At 36.0% G+C, this 23,269-nt stretch overlaps 1 protein-coding gene across 1 annotated transcript in view; it reads right to left on the bottom strand.

Moving 5' to 3' along the window:
• The window catches only part of sei (seizure), a 520,652-nt gene that overhangs the window by 100,401 nt on the left and 396,982 nt on the right, over positions 1-23,269 (bottom strand). The window contains exon 13 of the mRNA XM_068225985.1: positions 7,891-8,018. Coding sequence (XP_068082086.1) covers positions 7,891-8,018 — 128 coding nt within the window. The remainder of the gene's footprint in view (positions 1-7,890; positions 8,019-23,269) is intronic.

The raw sequence follows: 23,269 nt of genomic DNA, 5'->3' as shown, positions 1-23,269 counted from the left end.
TTGTGACTGAAATTTCCACAGAGGTGATTGCAAATATAATGTGTAGTGAAGTGGAAGTGAGCTCCCATTTAAAAGACTAACATGCTTTCTACTGAGAACGCCATAACTAAATACTTGTGGTACGCCACTCTGAGCATCAAAATCTATATATTACGGATTTTCTAAATATAACCGCTGATGAAAAACATAGGCCATTTCTGGATATGTTATCATTTTTAATTTGGAATTTGTTTGTCATAGGAAATCTGTAAAATGTTGCTAGTAGTCAGCGGAACTAGATAATTTAAATGGGACATTAACAAATAGAGGAGATTCAAAAAGGAAAAAGTGGCAATTTAGGTAAGGTCTCTTAATTTGTGATGAAAGGAAATGTAAGCCTTTTCTAACACATAGCAGTTTTGAATGACTTTTACCTCCATTAGATTTTATAATTCTCTCCAGTTTTGTATGGGGAGCCCCCTTACATCTATTGAGATTTCAATTCAAGTAAAATGTATGCACAAGAAGTTAATTGAGTACAGGGAGTATTATTCAATAACAACACTGAAATATCACTGGTAATGTTATGTCCACCTTGACAATACTAATCAAAAGCTATTTAATCCATATTAATTAAAATGTCATACATGTTTTGAGAATCACATTCTTTCTCTTCATCAATGAACATGAAATCCACCAAATAATCTGTGGACTTTTTACAAAAATATATTAACAATGTGTTATCAAATCAGTTATAAATTAAAATACAAGTATTATCATTTAAATAAAATCTTTAAAATTACATATTGTTAGCCATTTTGGAGCTACATTCAACAAATAAAGAGTACGGAAGGAGCTGCAATATAAATTTTAATGTTTATATATTTGATGCACACATTGTTTTGGAGACATTATCTGAATATTTAAGAAGAAAAGATGTTTCTTATGTAATTTTAAAGATTTTATTTAGATGACAATTCTTGTACAGTATTTTAATTTATAACTTACCTGATAATAAATTGTTAATATGTTTCAGTATCAAGTTCACAGATTATTTGTTGCATTTCTTGGTCGCTGATGAAGAGAAAGAATGTGATTCTCAAAACATGTATGACATTTTAATTATTATGGATTAAATAGCTTTTGATCAGTATTGTCAAGGTGGACATAACATTACCAGTGATATTTCAGTGTTGTTATTGGATATAAGTAAATACGGACCAAAAATATACCATAATGGTTAAAATAATAAACATACTGTAATTACATTCATTCCTTTCCCTCTGTAATCTTCCCTTGCTGCCTTTATGATGTCATCCATCACCATTATGGACAGTAAAGGTGACAACACACTCCCTTGTTGTAGCACATTGTCAGTTATTTACCATTCTGTTCTACCCACTGTTGTCTTCACACAGCTGCAACAGTTATCATATATTTCTTTTATCATTCTTATTAGTTCCTTGCCAGTGACCCTGTGTATTAGGTTTTCCCAAATTTTTGTTCTGAGGATGCTGTTGTATGCCTTTTTCTAAGACTACAAATATTTTTACCTACATCCTTCTCCTGTTCCCAGATCTTTTCCATGATATGGCTCAGAATGAAAATGGGTTCCATTGTTGACCTTTCACTTATGAATCCACCCAAATTGTTCCTCTTATAACAGACTTTCCACCTTTTCTCTGATTTTCCTTTCCAGTATCCTTTCCATTACCTCGACAACATGGGATATGATGGTGATTTCTCAGTAGTTCCCGCACATCTTATCTCCTTTCTTACCATAACCCACTTTTCACAATCCTCAGGCACTTTTCTCTCTCTCTATACACTCTTGAGTATTCTATTAGTCCAATGGAGTCCCACTGGTACTGCAGTTTTGATCATTTGTATGGCTACTTCACCTATTCCCACACCTTTTCCCATCTTCATCTTTTTAACTGCCCATTCCACCTCTGTCATTGTAATGTCTGATTCCTTCTCTGTTACTTCTTCTATACATGCTGCCTGGATACCTTCTCCACATGTCTGGTTAGTCACATTCGGCAGTTCACTGAAATATTCCCTGTACTAAGGTTTATTGAATGAGTTTTAATTAATGCCTGCGAGCTAAACTACAGAAACAATATATCATGGTTTAACTGATCTTGTACATAAAGCTTCTTCAGAAGTATAGAGATGGGTTATTCATCTTCCCAAGTGGAATGTTACAGGCATTCTTTAATATGATCAAACCCCACACTAACAGACTATCAAATCACATGAGTATTGAAACCTATTGGAGAAACGTCCTAAAACACTGCAAAGAACTGAAATGATGGACATTTAATTTTAACATTTTCTTTCCAGAATAATGTTTTCATTAAGGTAAAGGGGAGTTCATCAATCCCAAGATGTTTTAATATGTGTTCTGTTAGAGGATGAGTATTAAAGTGGTGGCTATGAGAGAAAGTGCATCAGAAATCCTTCAGAGTTAGAGCTAGGGGGTGGGGGAAGAGAATTCATGACTTCAACACATTTCAACACAAACATTTACTGGGAGTGTGCGATGATTGCATCTCAGTAAAGACAGGCTCAAGATAGCATTCAAAAATCTGAACTGAAATTGGTCTTGCCAGGCACCTGACGATGAATATCTTAGCACACCCAACAGATACATAATCAGGCATAATTGTAAAAGAACATGTTTTGTTACAGTAGAAGGAAGCATGGCTCTATAGAAGGCATTTCTGGTTATGATGTAGTCTACAACTGCAGTCTTAGTACACTAATAAATAGCATTAACAAGGTGTGATAGCTAGTATATCTGTTGAATGGAACCAAGCTTTCCCTTGGTAAGTAAATTGTTCAATGAGATTCACATGGAGGCACTGTAAAACACTCATAAATATAAGGCAATAAAATATGAGCTATTTTTAAAATATTCATTACTAAATTAATTTTATACATACAACTGATGAGAGTTAATGTGGTATCATTTAACCTCCTGAAGAGTGTTGTCCAATGTGCTATGATGATTTCACACATTGTTTGCAAGAAAGCCAATCAAAAAGTCCCTTTTGCTGTACAGTGTAATATAAGACTGGTATGAAGGTCTAGAATGGGCTGCACTATGCTCATAAGGATGATTGAAAGGGGAAGTTAAATCTCAGTCTTTGCCATCCTAACTGCAATATTTGTAGTTTTATTACTTCTATTTCAAACAAATGCCCTTTGGGTGCTTCCTTCATAATTCTAGCCCCAGAGAATTGCCTTCCATGGAAAATTAGGGTCAGCACAAAATTGTTATAGTGCACTGTTTGTAGGTTGAAGTAAACCAATGTGCATTACTAAGTTGAAGGGTCGGGGGAAAAACCCAGGTAAGTCACTTTTTCATTGAAATTGATATATTGTTACAGTCCACTTCAGAGTGATCATGCACATCTATTCAGAGGTCGGAAATGGAAACAGGCGTGTCAGGAGAAATTAGCACTCAATGTTTCACTGTTAGGGGAAAGAACTAGGGAAGTCAAGCACCAGAGTTGCTTTTTCTCAAGTTGTATAAATATTGACTCTCCTGCTTTTTTTGCCCTGACCCTTCAGTTTCAAAACTTTTCAGAACATGAATAACAGTTCAGTGAAGTTCACAAAATACCATGTCCTCGTAAAATAATGGAAACATGGCACAATACTCAATACTCAATCAATCAATACTGATCTGCATTTAGGGCAGTCGCCCAGGTGGCAGATTCCCTATCTGTTGCTTTCCTAGCCTTTTCCGAAATGATTTCAAAGAAAATGGAAATTTATTGAACATCTCCCTTGGTAAGTTATTCCAATCCCTAACTCCCCTTCCTATAAATGAATATTTGCCCCAGTTTTTCCTCTTGAATTCCAACTTTATCTTCATATCGTGATCTTTCCTACTTTTATAAACGCCATTCAAACCTATTCGTCTACTAATGTCATTTCACGCCATCTCTCCGCTGACAGCTCGGAACATACCACTTAAACTGTATATAGGATAATATCTTTTGTTTATTTCCACCTATTCAATACATTACAAGAAGTTGGCATTTACTTTAAAACATTATTCAGATGAGACATGTTTCGCCTCTCACTGTGAGGCATCTTCAGTCATTATCAAAAACCTTATTATTTTACCAGGCATCTGGTTAAAGATATTCAAAAATGTGTTTGATGATTATAAGAGAGGTAAAATTTACGTTAGTTATAAACATGTTCATGAAGTAACTAAAAATCTAATATATTGATAAAAACATATGTAGTTCTTTGTTGAATAGGACTTGTTTGATTGTACTATAGTAAAAGAAGGTGGCTTGAAGCCGTAGTCATTAAGAGATGTCTGATACATAGTGGAAGGCATAAAATATCAGTTCTATGAGAATATACATTACATTCAAATGATACTAGAAACTAGTGGATTCAAAGGTAGTAAATATAAAATGTTCAGTGAAATAACTATAGATCTGATAAAATGATAAACACATATGTAGTTCTTTGTTAATTAGGACGTCGTAAGATTGTACGGCTTAAAGCCGTAGTCATTAATAGATGTCTAATACATAGTGGAAGGCATATGAAATCAGTTCAATGAGAATATATAATACAAACAATTGATACATAAAAACTGGTAGATTCATAAGAGGTACATTTAAAAATGAAGGCGTCATGTGACTATAAAAGACAGTTGATGGCTTAAAGCCGTAGTCAAAGTTTGAAATGTAGGTCAAATAACTGCTAAATATATGGTAAAAAGATATAAGTCAAAATATACAGCTTAGTATAAAAATATGAAGGAAAAACATTCCAATTGCTTGACAAAAGTTACTTGACGTTAGCATGCGTTTGTCCGTGATATTTATTGGTCAACATTATTATCCTATATACAGTTTATGAAACTTTCAATACGGACGAAAAATGATTTTCATCACTTGTAACATACCACTTAGTCGAGCAGCTCTTCTTCTTTCTCTCAATTCTTCCCAACCCAAACATTGCAACATTTTTGTAACGCTACTCTTTTGTCGGAAATCACCCAGAACAAATCGAGCTGCTTTTCTTTGGATTTTTTCCAGTTCTTGAATCAGGTAATCCTGGTGAGGGTCCCATACACTGGAACCATACTCTAGTTGGGGTCTTACCAGAGACTTATATGCACTCTCCTTTACATCTTTACTACAACCCCTAAACACCCTCATAACCATGTGTAGAGATCGGTACCCTTTATTTACAATCCCATTTATGTGATTACCCCAGTGAAGATCTTTCCTTATATTAACACCTAGATACTTACAATGATCCCCAAAAGGAACTTTCACCCCATCAACGCAGTAATTAAAACTGAGAGGACTTTTCCTATTTGTGAAACTCACAACCTGACTTTTAGCCCCGTTTATCAACATACCATTGCCTGCTGTCCATCTCACAACATTTTCGAGGTCACGTTGCAGTTGCTCACAATCTTGTAACTTATTTATCACTCTATAGAGAATAACATCATCCGCAAAAAGCCTTACCTCCGATTCCACTCCTTTACTCATATCATTTATATATATAAGAAAACATAAAGGTCCGATAACACTGCCCTGAGGAACTCCCCTCTCAACTATTACAGGGTCAGACAAAGCTTCACCTACTCTAACTCTCTGAGATCTATTTTCTAGAAATATAGCAACCCATTCAGTCACTCTTTTGTCTAGTCCAATTGCACTCATTTTTGCCAGTAGTCTCCCATGATCCACGTACATGGTATTTGTTGTTGTTGTTGTTATTATTATTATTATTATTATTATTATTATTATTATTATTATTATTATTATTATTATTATTATTACATTTGAACTAGCAATGGTTCCATGACTGGATAAGATTTTCACCTCCAGGGCTTTGTTATATGCTATGTGCCAAATAAAAAGACCCTGGATTTGGTCCGCCTCAAATAGTCTGTTCAGCTATAAACCGCTAAAGGCCGAACCATACGGTTCATAGGGATTTTCTCTTGGGTGGAATAAAATGCCTTCTCCACAGTGTGAACATGGATTCGAGGAACACAAACTATTCAGTACATTACTCAGGAGTGAATGAGGCATGCCTATGAAGAAGACCAAACAAAGAAAAAAAGAAGATTTATTTTTATTAACAACACAGGCAATTTATTATGTCAAAAATCTGAATTTCAAGTTGCACCATTTAGTTAACTTATAATGTAGTTTAGTAACATTCAATGTAATAAAAAGCAATCCCTTACACTTAAATAAATAATTAATTAAATAGATAAATGAATGAATGAATGAATTAATTAATATTTAAGTAAATAAAGTCCTCATAATGGAGTTCCATTTTGCACTACATGTATCTTGTCCATATATATAGGCCCAGCTACTTGGCTGAATGGTCAATGTACTGACCTTCGGTTCAGAGAGCCACGAGCTTGATTCTCAACCAGCTGGGGGAATTTAACTGCGTACAGTTAATTAGTCTGGTTCAGGGACTGGGTGTCAGTGTTCATTTTAATACAGGTCTCTTCATCTACATACAACACGCCACACTGTCAACCACCACACAAACATGCAATAGTGAATGCATCCATTTACGTAGAGTTGGCATCATATGGGGCAAAGTGGCATCCCCTAAGATCTCAAACACCTCATACACATTTAGCAACTCTTAAATATGTTTGCAGACACTTGGCGAATCTCGGCCTGCGAGATATTTGATATACAGAAACATGCCAAATGTTCTCCTGTAGTTCTCGTTTTGTGTATGGGTTGTCAGCATACATGTTCGCCTTCAACATCCCCGATGGGTAACAATCAAAAGGATTTAAATTAAAGGAATTAGCAGGCCAGTTAATCACATGCCATGCCATGGACTGATTACAAGGGTGTGATGTTGATCTAATGTAAACATCCCTCTTGAAGCAACACTGTACTAAAAGCTCTCATACAAAAAATTCACTGCCATAATTATTACTTGAATACTAGAATGATGGCAATGACACTGAACTCTTGATGAAGTCAATTTTCAGTCATTTGTCTTTTGCACGTCTTTACATTTCGTCACTGCATTTGGCTGCCCGTCTTAGGCTACAGATAACTCTGGTTTTGTGGCTGCATGTGATGAGGTAACCATATGACTACCATCACACTTACCTTGCATAACTTTAGAAATAAAGACCCTGTGTATCTGATCCAGAATATGAATGACAATTCTATGTTAAAGTAGACCTCACATTACACAAACATACAAGTTATGGATGAAATGCAAACATGACACGTTATCTCATGGGAAACTTGACTGGATGAAGAATAGGAATTTTCAAAGAGGTTCCTGCTTCTGAATACCCATAAAGATACCTTTTATGTTCATCCCCCGATTGTCATGTTGTTTATTTCACCAGTGGATTTAAATATGCAGTTGAGGTAGTCATAGATTATCTAAAATAAACAAATTAACCAAATTAACTAAACCATCCGACTCATTGGCCTTCGGTCAGAGAGTTCCGGGTTCGATTCCCGGCGGGGTCGGGGATTTTAATTGCATCTGATTAATTCTTCTGATCCGGGGACTGGGTGTTTGTGTTTGTCCCAACACTTTCCTCTTCACATTCAGACAACACATTATACTATCAACCACCACAGAAACAAACAATAGTGACTACATCCCTCTATATAGGGTTGTGACAGGAAGGGTATCCGGCCCTAAAACAGGGCTAAATCACATGTGAGACACAGTTCGCACCCACGACCCCACAGATGTGGGAAAAGCAGTAGAAGAAGAAGAACCAAACCAATAACACTCTATGAGTAGGATAGAGATAATTCTGTAATCTTGATAAGAACTCTATATGCTAGCATGATTAGTGGAACTAGCAGCAACTTACTCTGAAGTTAATAAGGGATTATATTTTACCTGAGAGAGAGTTGAAAGTCCCTGCTTTTGTTTGTCTTTCTTCTTCTCCGAACTCCAAGTTGAGAGGAGTGACATCACGTCCAGCCTTCTCTGTGGTAAACTCCAAGATCCCATGGCCTGATTTGTCACTGTAACCACACAACATGCTGTCCAGACCAGTTATATGCGTCTCCATGCCAAGAGCAGCAGTAAACAGTTCACAACAGGGCTGTAGCTAGAGAGATAATAAGGAGAATAAATCTCTCCCCAAAAAACAAGTTGCATATTCTGTACCACTCATCTTTAACAAAAAAGAGAATATCATGGCTTTACTGTAGGCAAGGCAAACAGAGTGGCTATGGTGAAAAGAATTTCATGATGCAATTTTGAATTTAAATGCGATATTCATGTCTAAGGATGTGTTTTCTTAATACCATATGACTTGAAATATTAACCCTCAATTGGTATCATACGTCTCCGAGACGGCTGCTCAACTTCTTATTCCGGGATCCTAATTCTTTCTCCTTTTGTGCACCTTTCAGTTGGACATTGACGCCATGCTGTGAAGGTAGCATACCGTTCGCTCTGTTTGACCTTAAGTAAAAGCGTGGTAAGTTCGCCAAGCCGTCTCGCAGACGTATGATACCAGTTACATGACTACGGTATCGTTTGTGCGACTTGTCAATCAATATTTTGGGTTTATTGTGTTTAATACTGCTTAATATAGTATTGTCCTTACTGACTGTGCTTTGGAATTAGTTTGTTCGTACAATATGGAGCTACGACTAGGCCAGTCTCATAATGAGAATAGATTGATATTGTGGAAACACAAACTGGCTATTCTCAACGAGTTCTGAAAGCAAAACAATCAAACTTCGAAATTAGTTTAGAAGTAATAATTAATGAAATGTTGGAGGTAAGTGATATTGATCCGGATTACCAGATAGAAAGTGATGACGAAATGGATTCAGAATAGGAAGTGGATATAATGATGAAGGGGAGGACATAGAAACAGGTGAAAATGATCTAACACACATGAATTTTAGACATCAAAATGTGAATTCATGCTTTGAGTTTTCCAGCAATTTTGATTCTTTCTCCAATTCTACATTCTTCATAAAAGGGCTGACATAGCAGAAAGGTGAGGATTCAAAATGTTGTTTCTAAATTGTTTAAAAAAGATGGAAGGTCCAATTTTCTGGTGCTTCATTTCAGTATGTTTATATTTTCTTCTGCATTTTTAATGTTTTATTCTAAGTTTTGCTGTGACATGTTTGAAAACATATGTTTCAGCCTATTAAGCTCAATCAACAACAAAAACGTAAGAACATGTTGTACAACTAGCAAGATACCCGTGCTTCGCTACGGCATTATACTGAAATTTATAATTGAATGCTTAACGTTTTATATATAATCCGCCGAAATTCACGATCTGATTCGCTTTCTGAGAGAATCCACCACAATTCGCGATCTGACTCGTTTTCTGAGAGATAACGGCAAAGTTCCTCCAATTTTTCAATCTATCTTTCCAGTAATCGATTTCGTACTTCCCGGGCTAGGTCCAGGTATCCCACCCGGTCAGTTGGGTCCCTAAATCGTTACCATCTTTTCCTATAAGCATTTTAATATGGATGAAATCCTTGAGGAGATCCGGCGTGGTGTCGTCTTGGGTGCCTTCGCGGTACTGAACCCGCGGCCGGACTGCATTCGTAGTTATTACCCGTCCAGGACCCGTTTCCAGCGCGGTCCGTACATTTTGACGATGGTGCAAAACATTATTATTATTATTATTATTATTGCTGCTGTTGTTGTTGTTGTTGTTCTGGACCCCACAGCAAGATGCAAGACCGCTACTTGGTGGTAAATTACATCTGCTAAACTTGTCATTGCTGACAATGTGACCAGCACCATTGTCGCGCGTAGGCAAGTGCGCGGGATTTCTGGCGATACGAATGACATACTTCCGTGCATTATTGACCTTACTATAGAGGTGAACAATTGCACGGTCAATCTCATTCCTATCGTTTACTTCAAACGTGTTTAAATTTTCATTTATATGCCAGGAGAATCTACTGTAATCTAACTTTAAGTTCTCCAAAGGAAAAGATGGCTCTTGAAAACGAACCCAGGAAAGGTTAAAAATGATCAGATTATGATCAGAATAAGTACATTGAAAATCCACAGCCTGTTTCCAGTAATTCTACCGGGTCAGGAATGGAATGAATAAAGCCCCCATCTAGCGGCCAGGATAGGAACTGTGCCGTCTGCCGAAGCCTGTCACACTCCTCTGGGGCAATGGATAATGAATGACATATGAAATGAAATGATATTGCACAGTGTTGCTGGAATGAATGATGACAGGGAAAACTGGAGTACCCGGAGAAAAACCTGTCCTGCCTCCACTTTGTCCAGCACAAATCTCACATGGAGTCACCGGGATTTGAACCACGGAACCCAGCGGTGACAGATCGGCGAGCTGCCGCCTGAGACACGGAGGCTCCTTATAAGTACATTATGAACAGTAAAATCAATTGGTCTCACCTCCGTTTACATCCCACCACCGTAAAATTGATCCCCCCCCCCTTCGACAAAAAAGAAGGCGTGTTATAGGAGATTCCAGATACCAATGTTCAGGTCTGTTACCTTCAGTTTTGAGATATAAGTGTCCCCATAAACATAATTCAGTTTTTTCACTTCATTTCACACTCCCCCCTCCCCTTAAGTGAATTTTCCAGTGAAAAATACTTGTTTCTTTAATAGTAAAGGATGTTCTAAATGCAAATATCACGACTCCTTTTCACTCCCGCCCCCAAAGATGATTTCCCCCCACCAAGACGCCCTTTTAATTGTTTTTAAAGGAGATCCTAATACCAATTTTCACGTCTGTAACATCAGTTTTTATTAGATGTAAGTATCCTCATACAATTAATTCAATTAAATTTTCAATTCTTTCATCTCGCCTCCCCCATTTCATTGGATTTTCCGAGAATAAGTGTCTCTTTACTTTTAAAGCAGATTCCAAATACCAAATTTCACATCTGTAATATCTTCAGTTTTGAGTTATCAGTATCCTAATTAAAATAATTCAACCCAATTTTCAGTCACATTTACCCCCCCTCCCCCCCACACCTCACCCAAGTTTATTGAGAAAACTAAAAATACACGTTGCTTTGTTTTTAACAGAGATAAAAATACCATTTTTCACTTCTGTAACATGTTAAGTTTTTGAGATAAGTTATACTGTAGAAATCGTCACTTTAAAATTTCACCCCTTTTTTAGTTCCCCTTAAGTGGAGTTTCCGAAAACAAATGACCTATGTTTCTCTACTTTTACGGGAGATTAGAAATACCAATGTTTACGTCTGTAACATTTTACTATTCTGAGATATACTGTAGATATTGTCTTTCTAAAATTAACCCCAAATTGTCACTCCTGTTTAACCCCCATTAATTGGATTTTCCGAAAACAAAAAAAAAAAAAAAAATACGTGATCCTTTATTTTTAAAGGAGATCCAATATACCAATACTCAGGTCTGTAATGTCTTCAGTTTCTGAGATATAAGTATCCTCATTAAAGGCATTCAACCGCTTATTTACCCTTTTTCATCCCTTCCACTGGGATTTTCCGAAAAGAAAAAATACGTGTTTCCTTATTTTTAAAGAGATTCTAAATATAATTTTTACATCTGTAAACTTTTAAAGTTTTGAGATATAGATACACTCATTTTAAAATTTCACCCCCCTTTCCACCCCTCCCCACTATTTGAATTTTCCAAAAACAAAAAATGCACATTTCTTTATTCTTAAAGGAGGTCCAAAATACCTATTTTCAGGTCTGTATTATCTTCAGTTTCTGAGATATAAGTATCCTCATTAAAGACATTCAACCCCTTTTTCTCCCCTTTTCACCCGTCCTAATGGGATTTTCCGAAAACAAAAAAATAAGTGTTTCTTTATTTTTAAAGGAGATTCTAAATACCAATTTTTACATCTGTAAATTTTTAAATTTTAGGGATATAGATACACTCATTTTAGAAATTCACCCTACTTTTCACCCCCCCCATTATTTGGATTTTCCAATAGAAACCGTTTTCTTTCCCCCCATTAATTGGATTTTCAAAAAACAAAAAGTACATCTTTCTTTATTTTTAAAGCAGATACCAAATACTAACTTTCAGGTCTGTAATATATTCAGTTTCTGAGATATAATTATCATCATTAAAGGCATTCAACACTTTTTGACCCTTTTTCACCCTTCCTATTGGTATTTTCCAAAAACAATAAATTTGTGTTTCTTTATTTTTAAAGCAGATTCTTAATACCAATTTTTACATCTGTAATCTTTTAAAGTTTTGAGATAGAGATACACTAATTTTAAAAATTCACCCCCCCTTCTCAACCCCCATTAATTGGATTTTGCATAAACAAAAAATACACGTTTCTTTATTTTTAAAGGAGATCCCAAATACCAATTTTCAGGTCTGTAATACGTTCAGTTTCTGAGACATAAGTATCATCATTAAAGGAATTCAACCCCTTTTACGTCCCTTCTATTGGGATTTTTCGAAAACAAAAAATACGTGTTTCCTTATGTTTAAGGATATTCTATAGACCAATTTTTAGATCTGTAAACTTTTAAAGTTTTGAGATATAGATACACTCATTTTAAAATTTCACCCCCTTTTCACCCCTTTATCGACTGATATCCAAAAATTCTCCCTTAGCGAGCACCTACATTGTACTACACTACCGCTCATTAATTTCAATACACCCAATAATTGACAACTACTTCTCTATAGATAAGGTCTAATACCGTCGGTACGGTTGAGGAAGCAAAGGAATAGTACAACAGTTGTACACATGTCATGATTTTTGTTTGTGGTCATCAAGATAAAATAGTATCCAACAAACAATGTTGTGTACATAAACGTTATGTACCTATCGGATATGTTTGTTTACCTATTTGCCGACGGACGCCGCATTTGGTGCACCTGCGTTGTTCCCTGTAGTGATGTGATATCTGCAGCGAACGGCAAGCATTGCCACGATTCATAACATGTGGTTCCTGCATGTCAGTTCCTTCGTGACAGATGAAATGTGCACATCGCTAGTATGGCTCCACGAGTGGAGATATCCATAGAAAAACGTGGTGCAATTGTAGCACTTAGCCAAGCATGTTTATCTGTTCGCCAAATTGCGAAACAGTGTAGTGTGTCTTTAGGGGGAGTGCAGTACACCCTTCATCGCCAGAAGACAACAGGCAGCAATAAGAACCTTCCACGACCAGGACGACCTCTTAAAACAACTAAAAGCGATGATAAATATATCAGAATTACCAGTAAGAGAAATAGATTCAAAACAGCGCCCCAAATTCGTGCAGAATTGGTAGAAATGAATACGACAACAATATCTGTTGCAACAGTAAAAAGGAGACTGATAGAAGCCGGCTTGAAATGATGTGTCACAGCAAGGAAACCCCTTCTAAGGCCCATGAATAAACGGAAGAGACTTGAATGGGCTAGAAAATATCGTAATTGGACATCGGACGAGTGGACGAAGGTGTTATTTACCGATGAATCGAAGTTCGAGAATTTTGGAACCAAAAGGAGAATATTTGTTCGCCGATTTGTAGGGGAAAGGGTAGCCTAGCAATGTGTTCTACCTACAGTTAAACACGGTGGAGGTTCTATTATGGTTTGTGGATGTTTTGGCGGAGATAGAGTTGGCGACATTGTGAGAATAGAAGGATGTATGGATCAGAAGAAGTACCACCGCATACTCCAGTATCATGCAATACCAAGTGGATTGCGCTTAATATGGAAAGGGTTCACCTTACAACAGGGTAATGACCCAAAACATCGGTCGGCATACTGTACGAACTACATTGCATCAAAGGAAAAACAGAAAGTACTGAAATATATGGTATGGCCGTCCCAACGCCCCGATTGTAATCCCACTGAAATTGTCTGGGATGAAGTGGACAGACGTATCAGGGAAGTTAATATATCCAGCAAGGAACATCTCTGGAATATTGTTAAGGATGTGTGGAATCATATAGATTCACGATACCTACAAAAACTGATAGACAGCATGCCTCGAGTTTGTGAGGCAGTCATTAAATCCAAAGGAGGATACTTTGATGAGAGTAAAATATAGTGTTTGTGATTGTATTATATATGTGTAAGTTAATATAATTATCTTTTGTGAAAAATAACGTTTGATTTGTGTTGTAAATCTTAAATACCAGGGTGTATTGAAGTTAATGAGCGGTAGTGTATAAATATATCCTCAAAATTTCATTTCATTATGTCCAGTAGTTTTGGCTCGGCGATGATGAGTCAGTCAGTCAGTCAGTCAGTCAGTCAGTCAGGACAAGTTATTTCATATATATAGATTATAGATAGTACATTCCAGGAGTCTGGTAGATACCATGAGACCAGTTAAGTTACAAAATTATATGATACCAGTTAAGGGTTAATGTGCGATATTGAAACCTGTTTCTTTTCAGTTTTGACTCAGTCAGTTTATGACTGTTAGGTTCTTTGGACTGTCAAAACTAATATATGAATAAATATGTTTAGAAACTACCAGTACGGTACCTGAAAAATAAAACATATGACAATAGAAATGAAATGTTTAAGAACATCGGTTGAAAAGACAAGAAGAGTTAACATTCAAAATATTAAAATCAGAGAAGAGCTAAATATAGAACCGTTAGTAGAGAACATGCAGAAAGCAAGACTGAGATGGTTCGGACGTGTAAAAAGAATGGGAAAGGAATGGGTAGCAAGGAGGCAATTGGAAAGAGAAGTTAAGGGAAAGAGAGCAGTTGGAAGACCGAGAAGAAGGTGGATGGATCAAATTTGGAAGGACATTAGGGAAGTTGGATTGGATATGGCGGAAGTAATGGAGAAGGAAAAGTGGAAGGATGGAAAGGAGTGGAGGAGGCTTGTTAACTACACCCTGGTGACTGGAGTGGGACATTGATTATGATGATAATAGAATTAGAGGTGAAGAAAGAAACAACATAATTAAGAGATTATAATTCTTCTGTTACTACTTAATGCATTTGTTTCTTTTGTAGATAGTTTCTCAATTTATTAAAAAATTAGTTTTGATGGACTAAAGAACCTAACACTCATAAATTGATATATGAATTCATTCAAATTATTATTTTTACTGCTGTTAATTAATCTTGTGGAATATAGCCATGTATACTCTTCAGCACTCATGACATGTGTGTATATAACATGCCTGACAATGTGTTGCTGGGATATAAACCTCAATCTATCTATCTATATCTATATCTATATATATAAAATAGCTTGTCCTGACTGACTGACTGACTGACTGACTGATTCATCATCGCCGAGCCAAAACTACTGGACATAAAGAAATGAAATTTTGGGCATAGATTCATATTAAGATGTAGGTGCTCGCTAAGAAAGGATTTTTGGATATTCCTTCGCTAAGGGGGTGAAAAGGGGGTTGGAATTTTAAAATGAGTGTATCTATATCTCAAAACTTTGAAAGTATACAGATGTAAAAATTGGTATTTAGAATCTCCTTTAAAAATAAGGAAATACGTATTTTTTTGTTTTCAGAAAATCCCAATAGGAGGGGTGAAAAACGGTAAAAAGAGGGTTGGATGCCTTTAATCAGAATACCGGTACTTATATCTCAGAAACTGAAGATATTACAGACCTGAAAATTGGTACTTTTGATCTCTTTTAAAAAATAAAGAAACACGTATTTTTTTGTTTTTGAAAAATCCAATTAATGGGAGGGTGAAAAGGGGGGTGAATTTTTAAAAACAGTGCATCTATATCTCAAAACTTTTAAAGTTTACAGATGTAAAAATAGGTATTTAGAATCTTCATTAAAAATAAAGAAACAGGTATTTTTTTGTTTTCGGAAAATCCCAATAGGAGGGGTGAAAAGGGGTGAAAATGGATTGAATGCCTTTAATGAGGATACTTATATCTCAGAAACTGAAAATATTACAGACCTGAAAATTGGTACCTTTGATCTCCTTTAAAAAAGAAACACGTATTTTTTTGTTTTTGGAAAATCCAAATAATTGGGGTGAAAAGGGGGGTGAATTTTTAAAATGTGTGTATCTATATCTCAAAACTTTTAAAGTTTATAGATGTAAAATATGGTATTTAGAATCTCCTTTAAAAATAAAGAAACACTTTTTTTTTTGTTTTCGGAAAATCCCGATAGGAAGGGTAGAAAAGGGTGAAAAAGAGGTTGAATGCCTTTAACGAGGCTACTTATATTTCAGAACCTGAAGATATTACAGGCCTGAAAATTGGTATTGGGGATCCACTTTAAAAATAAGGAAACACGTATATTTTCGTTTTTGAAAAATCCGGATAGTGGGGGGGTGAAAAGGGGGGTGAATTTTTAAAATGATTGTTTCTATATCTTAAAACTTTAAAAGTTTACAGATGTAAAAATTGGTATTTAGAATCTCCTTTAAAAGTAAAGGAATAAGTATTTTTTCGTTTTCTGTAAATCCCAATAGGAGGGGTGTAAAAGGGTGAATAGTGGGTTGAATGCCTTTAATGAGGATACATATATCTCAGAAACTGAATATATTACAGAACTAAAAATGTGTATATGGGATCTCCTTTAAAGATAAAGAAACGCGTATTCTCGGAAAATCCAATGAAAGGGGGGGGGGGGGAAGAATTCAAAAATTAATTGACTTAATTGTATGAGAATACATACATCTAATAAAAACTAAAGTTGTTACGGACGTGAAAATTGGTATTTTGATCTCCTTTAAAAACAAAGAAATACGCGTTTTGTGGGGGAAACCATCTTGGGGGGCGGGAGTGGAAAGGAGTTGAATTCCTTTCATGAGGACACATAAATCAAAAACTGAAGAAGTTAGAGTCGTGATAATTGCTATTTAGAAGATCCTTTACTATTAAAGAAACAAGTATTTTTTGCCGGAAAATTCACTTAAGGGGGGGGGGAGAAGTGTGAAAGGAAGTAAAAAAAGCGAATTATTTTTATGGGGATACTTATATCTCAAAACTGAAGGTAATAGACGTGAACATTGGGGTTTGGAATCTCCTTTAAACATAAAGAAACACTCCTTCTTTTAATTTTTTTTTGGGGGGGGGGGGTAAATAAACTTAACGGCGGTGGGGTGTAAAAGGAGGTGAGACCAATTGATTTTGCTGTTCATAATGTACTTATAAGGAGCCTCCGTTGCTCAGGCGGCAGCGCGCCGGCCTCTCACAGCTGGGTTCCGTGGTTCAAATCCCGGTCACTCCATGTGACATTCGTGCTGGACAAAACGGAGGCGGGACAGGTTTTTCTCCGGATACTTCGCTTTTCCCTGTCATCATTCATTCCAGCAACACTGTCCAATATTTCATTTCATTTGTCATTCATCGATCATTGCCCCAGAGGACTGCTTCGGCAGCCGGCACAATTCCTACTGTCGCCGCTAGATGGGGCTTTATTCATTCCATTCCTGACCCTGTCGAATGACTGGAAACAGGCTGTAGATTTTCGATGTACTTATTCTGGTCATAAACCGATCTTTTTAATCTTTCCTGGGTTCGTTTTCAACAGCCAACTTTTCCTTCGGAGAACGTTCTTATATTACAGTAGATTCTCCTGGCATATGAATAAAAATTTAAACACATTTGAAATAAACGATAGGAATGAGATTGACCGTCCAATTGTTCACCTCTATAATAAGGACAATAATGCACGGAAGTATGTCATTCGTATCGCCAGAAATCCCGCACACTTGCCTACGCGCGACAATGGTGCTGGTCACATTCTCAACAATAACAATGGCAGCAGATGTAATTTACCGCCAAGTAGCGGTCTTGCATCTTGCTGTGGGGTCCAGAACATCTATAATAATAATAATAATAATAATAATAATAATAATAATAATAATAATAATAATAATAATAATAATAATAATAATAATAATGTTCTGGACCGTCGTCAAATGTGCGGACCGCAGTGGAAACGGGTCCTGGACGGGTAATGACTAAGAATGCAGTCTGGCCGCGGGTTCAGTACCGCCAAGGCACCCAAGACGACACCACGCCGGATCTCCTGAAGGATTTGTTCCATATTAAAAATGCTTATAAGAAAAGATGGCAAAGATTTAGGGACCCAACTGACAGAGTGGAATACCTGGACCTAGCCTGGGAAGTACGAAATCGATTGCTGGAAATAAAGATTGAAAAATGGGAGGAAACTTGCCATAATCTATTAGAAAACGAGTCAGATCGCGAATTTTGGCGGATTCTCGCAGAAAACGATTCAGATCGCGAATTTCGGCTGATTATCTATCTAAAAAACATTCAATTATAAATTTCAGTATAATACCGTAGCGAAGCACGGGTATCTTGCTAGTATATATATAAAGTAACTTGTCCTGACTGACTGACTGATTCATCATCGCCGAGCCAAAACTACTTGACATAAAGAAATGAAATTTTGAGGATACATTCATAATAAGATGTAGGTGCTCGCTAAGAGAGGATTTTTGGATATTCCGTCTCTAAGGGGGTGAAAAAGGGGGTGAAATTTTAAAATGAATGTATCTATATCTCAACACTTTAAAGGTTTACAGATGTAAAAATTGGTATTTAGAATCTCCTTTAAAAATAAGGAAACACGTATTTTTTTGTTTTCGGAAAATTCCAATGGGAGGGGTGAAAAAGGGTGAAATAGTGGTTGAATGCCTTTAATGAGGATACCGGTACGTATATCTCAGAAACTGAACATATTACAGACCTGAAAATTGGTACTTTTGATCTCTTTTAAAAATAAAGAAACGCGTATTTTTTTGTTTTTGGAAAATCCAATTAATGGGAGGGTAAAAAGGGGGTGAATTTTTAAAATGAGTGAATCTATATCTCCAAACTTTTAAAGTTTGCAGATGTAAAAATTGGTATTTAGAATCTTCATTAAAAATAAAGAAACACGTATTTTTTTGTTTTCGGAAAATCGCAATAGGAATCGTGAACAGGGGTGAAAAAGGGGTTGAATGCCTTTAATGAGGCTACTTATATCTCAGAACCTGAAGATATTACAGACCTGAAAATTGGTGTTTGGGATCTCTTTTAAAAATAAAGAAACACGTGTTTTTTTGTTTTTGGAAAATCCAATTAATGGGGGGTGAAAAGGGGGTGATTTTTTAAAATGAGTGTATCTATATCTCAAAACTTTTAAAGTGTATGGATGTAAAAATTGGTATTTAGAATCTCCTTTAAAAATAAAGAAACACGTATTCTTTTGTTTTCGGAAAATCTCAATAGGAAGGGTGTAAAAAGGTGAATAATGGGTTGAATGGCTTTAATGAGGCTACTTATATTTCAGAACCTGAAGATATTACAGACCTGAAAATTGGTATTTTGTAACTACTTTAAAAGTAAAGAAACGCGTATTTTTTCGTTTTTGTAAAATCCAAATATTGGGGGGTGAAAAGGGGGGTGAATTTTTTAAAATGAGTGTGTCTACATCTTAAAACTTTAAAATTTACAGATGTAAAAATTGGTAGTTAGAATCTCCTCTAAAAATAAAGGAACACGTATTTTTTTGTTTCCTGTAAATCCTAAAAGGAGGGATGTAAAAGGGTGAAAAATGGGTTGAATGCCTTTAATGAGGATACTTATATTTCAGAACCTGAAGATATTACAGAACTGAAAATTTGTATATGGGACCTCCTTTAAAAATGAAGAAACACGTATTTTTTAATTTTTGGAAAATCCAATTAATGGCTGTTAAACAGGAGTGACAAATTGGGGTGAATTTTTTGAAAGACTATATCTACAGAATATCCTGGAAACGTAAAATGTTACAGACGTAAAAAGTGGGTGTTTGGAATCTCCTGTAAATGTAAGGAAACATAGGTGATTTGTTTTTGGAAACTCCACTTAAGGGGAACTCAAAAGGGGTGAAATTTTAAAATGAGAATTTTTACAGTATATCTAAAAAAACTTAACATGTTACAGAAGTGAAAAAATGGTATTTTTTTATCTCTATTAAACATAACGAATCGTGTATTTTTAGTTTTCGGAAATACCACTTGGGTGGTGGGGGGTGGGTAGAAGTGACTGAAAATGGTGTTGAATTCTTTTAATTAGGCTACTGATATCTCAAAAATGAAGATATTACAGACGTGAAATTTGATATTTGCAATCTGCTTTAAAAGTAAAGAAAGACGTGTTCTCGGAAAATCCAATGAGAGGGGGGAGGGTGAAAGAATTGAAAATTTAATTGACTTAATTGTATGAGAATGCATACATCTAATAAAAACTAAAGTTGTTACAGACGTGAAAATTCGTATTTCGATCTCCTTTAAAAACAAAGAAAAACGCGTTTTGGTGGGGAAACCATCTTGGAGGGTGGGAGTGTAAAGAGTTGAATTCCTTTCATAAGGACACATAAATCAAAAACTGAAGAAGTTAGAATCGTGATAATTGGTATTTAGAAGATCTTTTACTATTAAAGAAACAAGTATTTTTTGCGGGAAAATTCACTTGGGGGGGGGGGGAGTAGTGTGAAATGAAGTGAAAAAAGTAAATTATTTTTATGGGGATACTTATATCTCAAAACTGAAGGCAATAGACGTGAACATTGGTGTTTGGAATCACCTTTAAACATAAAGAAACAAGCCTTCTTTTAATTTTTTTTTTTTGGGGGGGGGGAGGTGGCGGTAAATAAACTTAACGGCGGTGGGGTGTAGAAGGAGGTGAGACCTATTGATTTTACTGTTCTTAATGTACTTATAAGGATCCTCCGTTGTTCAGGCGGCAGCGCGCCGGCCTCTCACAGCTGGGTTCCGTGGTTAAAATCCCGGTCACTCCATGTGACATTCGTGCTGGAAAAAACGGAGGCGGGACAGGTTTTTCTCCGGATACTCCGGTTTTCCCTGTCATCAGCCATTCCAGCAACACATAATAGTAATAGTAATAATAATAATAATAATAATAATAATAATAATAATAATAATAATAATAATAATAATAATAATAATAATAATAATAATAATAATCATAATAATAATAATAATGTTCCGGACAGTCGTCAAATGTGCGGACCGCGCTGGAAACGGCTCCAGGACGGATAATGACTAAGAATGCAGTCCGGCCGCGGGTTCAGTGCCGCCAAAGCACCCAATATGACACCACGCCGGATCTTCTGAAGGATTTTATACATATTAAAATGATTATAGGAAAAGATGGCAAAGATTTACGGACCCAACTGACCGGGAGGAATACCTGAGCCTAGCCCGGGAAGTACGAAATCGATTCCTGGAAAGGAAGATTGAAAAATGGGAGGAAACGTGCCGTAATCTAATAGAAAACGAGCCAGATCGGGAATTTTGGTGGATTCTCGCAGAAAACGAGTCAGATCGCGAATTTCGGCGGATTATATATCTAAAAAGAGGGGTGAATTTTTAAAATGAGAGTATCGATATCTCAAAACATTAAAAGTTTACAGATCTAAAAATTGGCATTTGGAATCTCCTTTAAAATAAAAAACACGTATTTTTTGTTTTTGGAAAATCCCAACAGGAGGGGTGAAAAAAGGGTTGAATGCCTTTAATGATGATACTTATATAATCAGAAACTGAAGATATTACAGACATGAAAATTGGTATTTGGGTTCTCCTTTAAAAATAAAGAAACATGTATTTCTTTTGGAAAATCCAAATAATGGGGGTGAAAAGTAGGGTGAATTTCTAAAATGAGTGTATCTATATCTCAAAACTTTAAAAATTTACAGATGTAAAAATTGGTATTTAGAATCTCCTTTAAAAATAAAGAAACACTTATTTTTTGTTTTCGGAAAATACCAATAGGACGGGTGAAAAGGGGTGAAAAAGTGGTTGAATGCCTTTAATGAGGATACTTACATCTCAGAAACTAAAGATAATACAGACCTGAAAATAGGTATTTTGGACCTCCTTTAAGAATAAAGAAACATGCATTTATTGTTTTTGGAAAATCCAAATAGTGGGGGCTGGAAAGGGGGGTGAAATTTTAAAATGAGTGTATCTATATCTCAAAAATTTAAAAGTTTACAGATGTAAAAGTTATGTTTAGAATCTCTTTAAAAATAAAGAAACACGTATTTCTGTTTTCGGAAAATCCCAGTGGAATGCATGAAAAGGGTGAATAAGCGGTTGAATGCCATTAATGAGGATACTTATACCTCAGAAACAGAAGACATTACAGACCTGATAATTGGTGTATTGGATCTCCTTTAAAAATAAAGAATCACGTATTTTTTTTTGTTTCTGTAAAATCCAATTAATGGGGGTTAAACAGGAGTGACAATTTGGAGTTAATTTTTAGAAAGACAATATCTACAGTATATCTCAGAAACATAAAATGTTACAGACGTAAACATTGGTATTTGGAATCTCCTGCAAAAGTAAAGAAACATAGGTAATTTGTTTTTGGAAACTCCACTTAAGGGGAACTAAAAAGGGGGTGAAATTTTAAAGTGACGATTTCTACAGTATATCTCAAAAACTTAACATGTTGCAGAAGTGAAAAATGGTATTTTTTTTTTCTCTATTAAAAGCAAAGAAACGTGTATTTTTAGTTTTTGCAATAAACTGGGGTGATGTGTGTGTGTGTGTGTGGGGGGGGGGGTAAATGTGACTGAAAATGTGGTTGAATTCTTTTAATTAGGATACTGATATCTCAAAATTGAAGATATTACAAACGTGAAATTTGGTATTTGGAATCTGCTTTAAAAGTAAAGAGACACTTATTCTCGGAAAATCCAATGTTGTGGGGGGGGGGGGGGGAGGGGATGAAAGAATTGAAAAATTAATTGAATTAATTGTATGGGGATACTTACATCTAATAAAACTAATGTTGTTAGAGGATCTCCTTTTAAAACAATCAAAAGGGCGTCTTGGTGGGGGGAAATCATCTTGGGGGCGGGAGTGAAAGGGGGTTGAATTCCTTTCATGAGGACACATATCTCAAAACCTGAAGATGTTAGAGTCGTGATAGTTGGTGTTTAGAAGATCCTTTACTATGAAAGAAACAAGTATTTTTCGCTGGAAAATTCACTTAAGGGGAGGGGGGAGGGTGAGAGGAAGTGAAAAAACTGAATTATGTTTATGGGAATACTTATATCTCAAAACTGATGGTAACAGACATGAACATTGGTATTTGCAGTCACCTTTAAAACGCCATCTTTTTTGTCCGGGGAGGGGGGGGGGGGATCAACTTAACGGTGGTGGGGTGAAAACGGAGGTGAGACCAATTGATTTTACTGCTCATAATGTACTTATAAGGAGCCTCCGTGTCTCAGGCGGCAGCTCGCCGATCTGTCACCGCTGGGTTCCATGGTTCAAATCCCGGTGACTCCATGTGAGATTTGTGC

The sequence above is a fragment of the Anabrus simplex genome, chromosome 2 (assembly GCF_040414725.1).
Source record: "Anabrus simplex isolate iqAnaSimp1 chromosome 2, ASM4041472v1, whole genome shotgun sequence".
In the NCBI taxonomy this organism is placed as follows: domain Eukaryota; kingdom Metazoa; phylum Arthropoda; class Insecta; order Orthoptera; family Tettigoniidae; genus Anabrus; species Anabrus simplex.
Note: the sequence above shows the minus strand (reverse complement) of the source record. Positions and strands in the feature narration are given on the sequence as shown.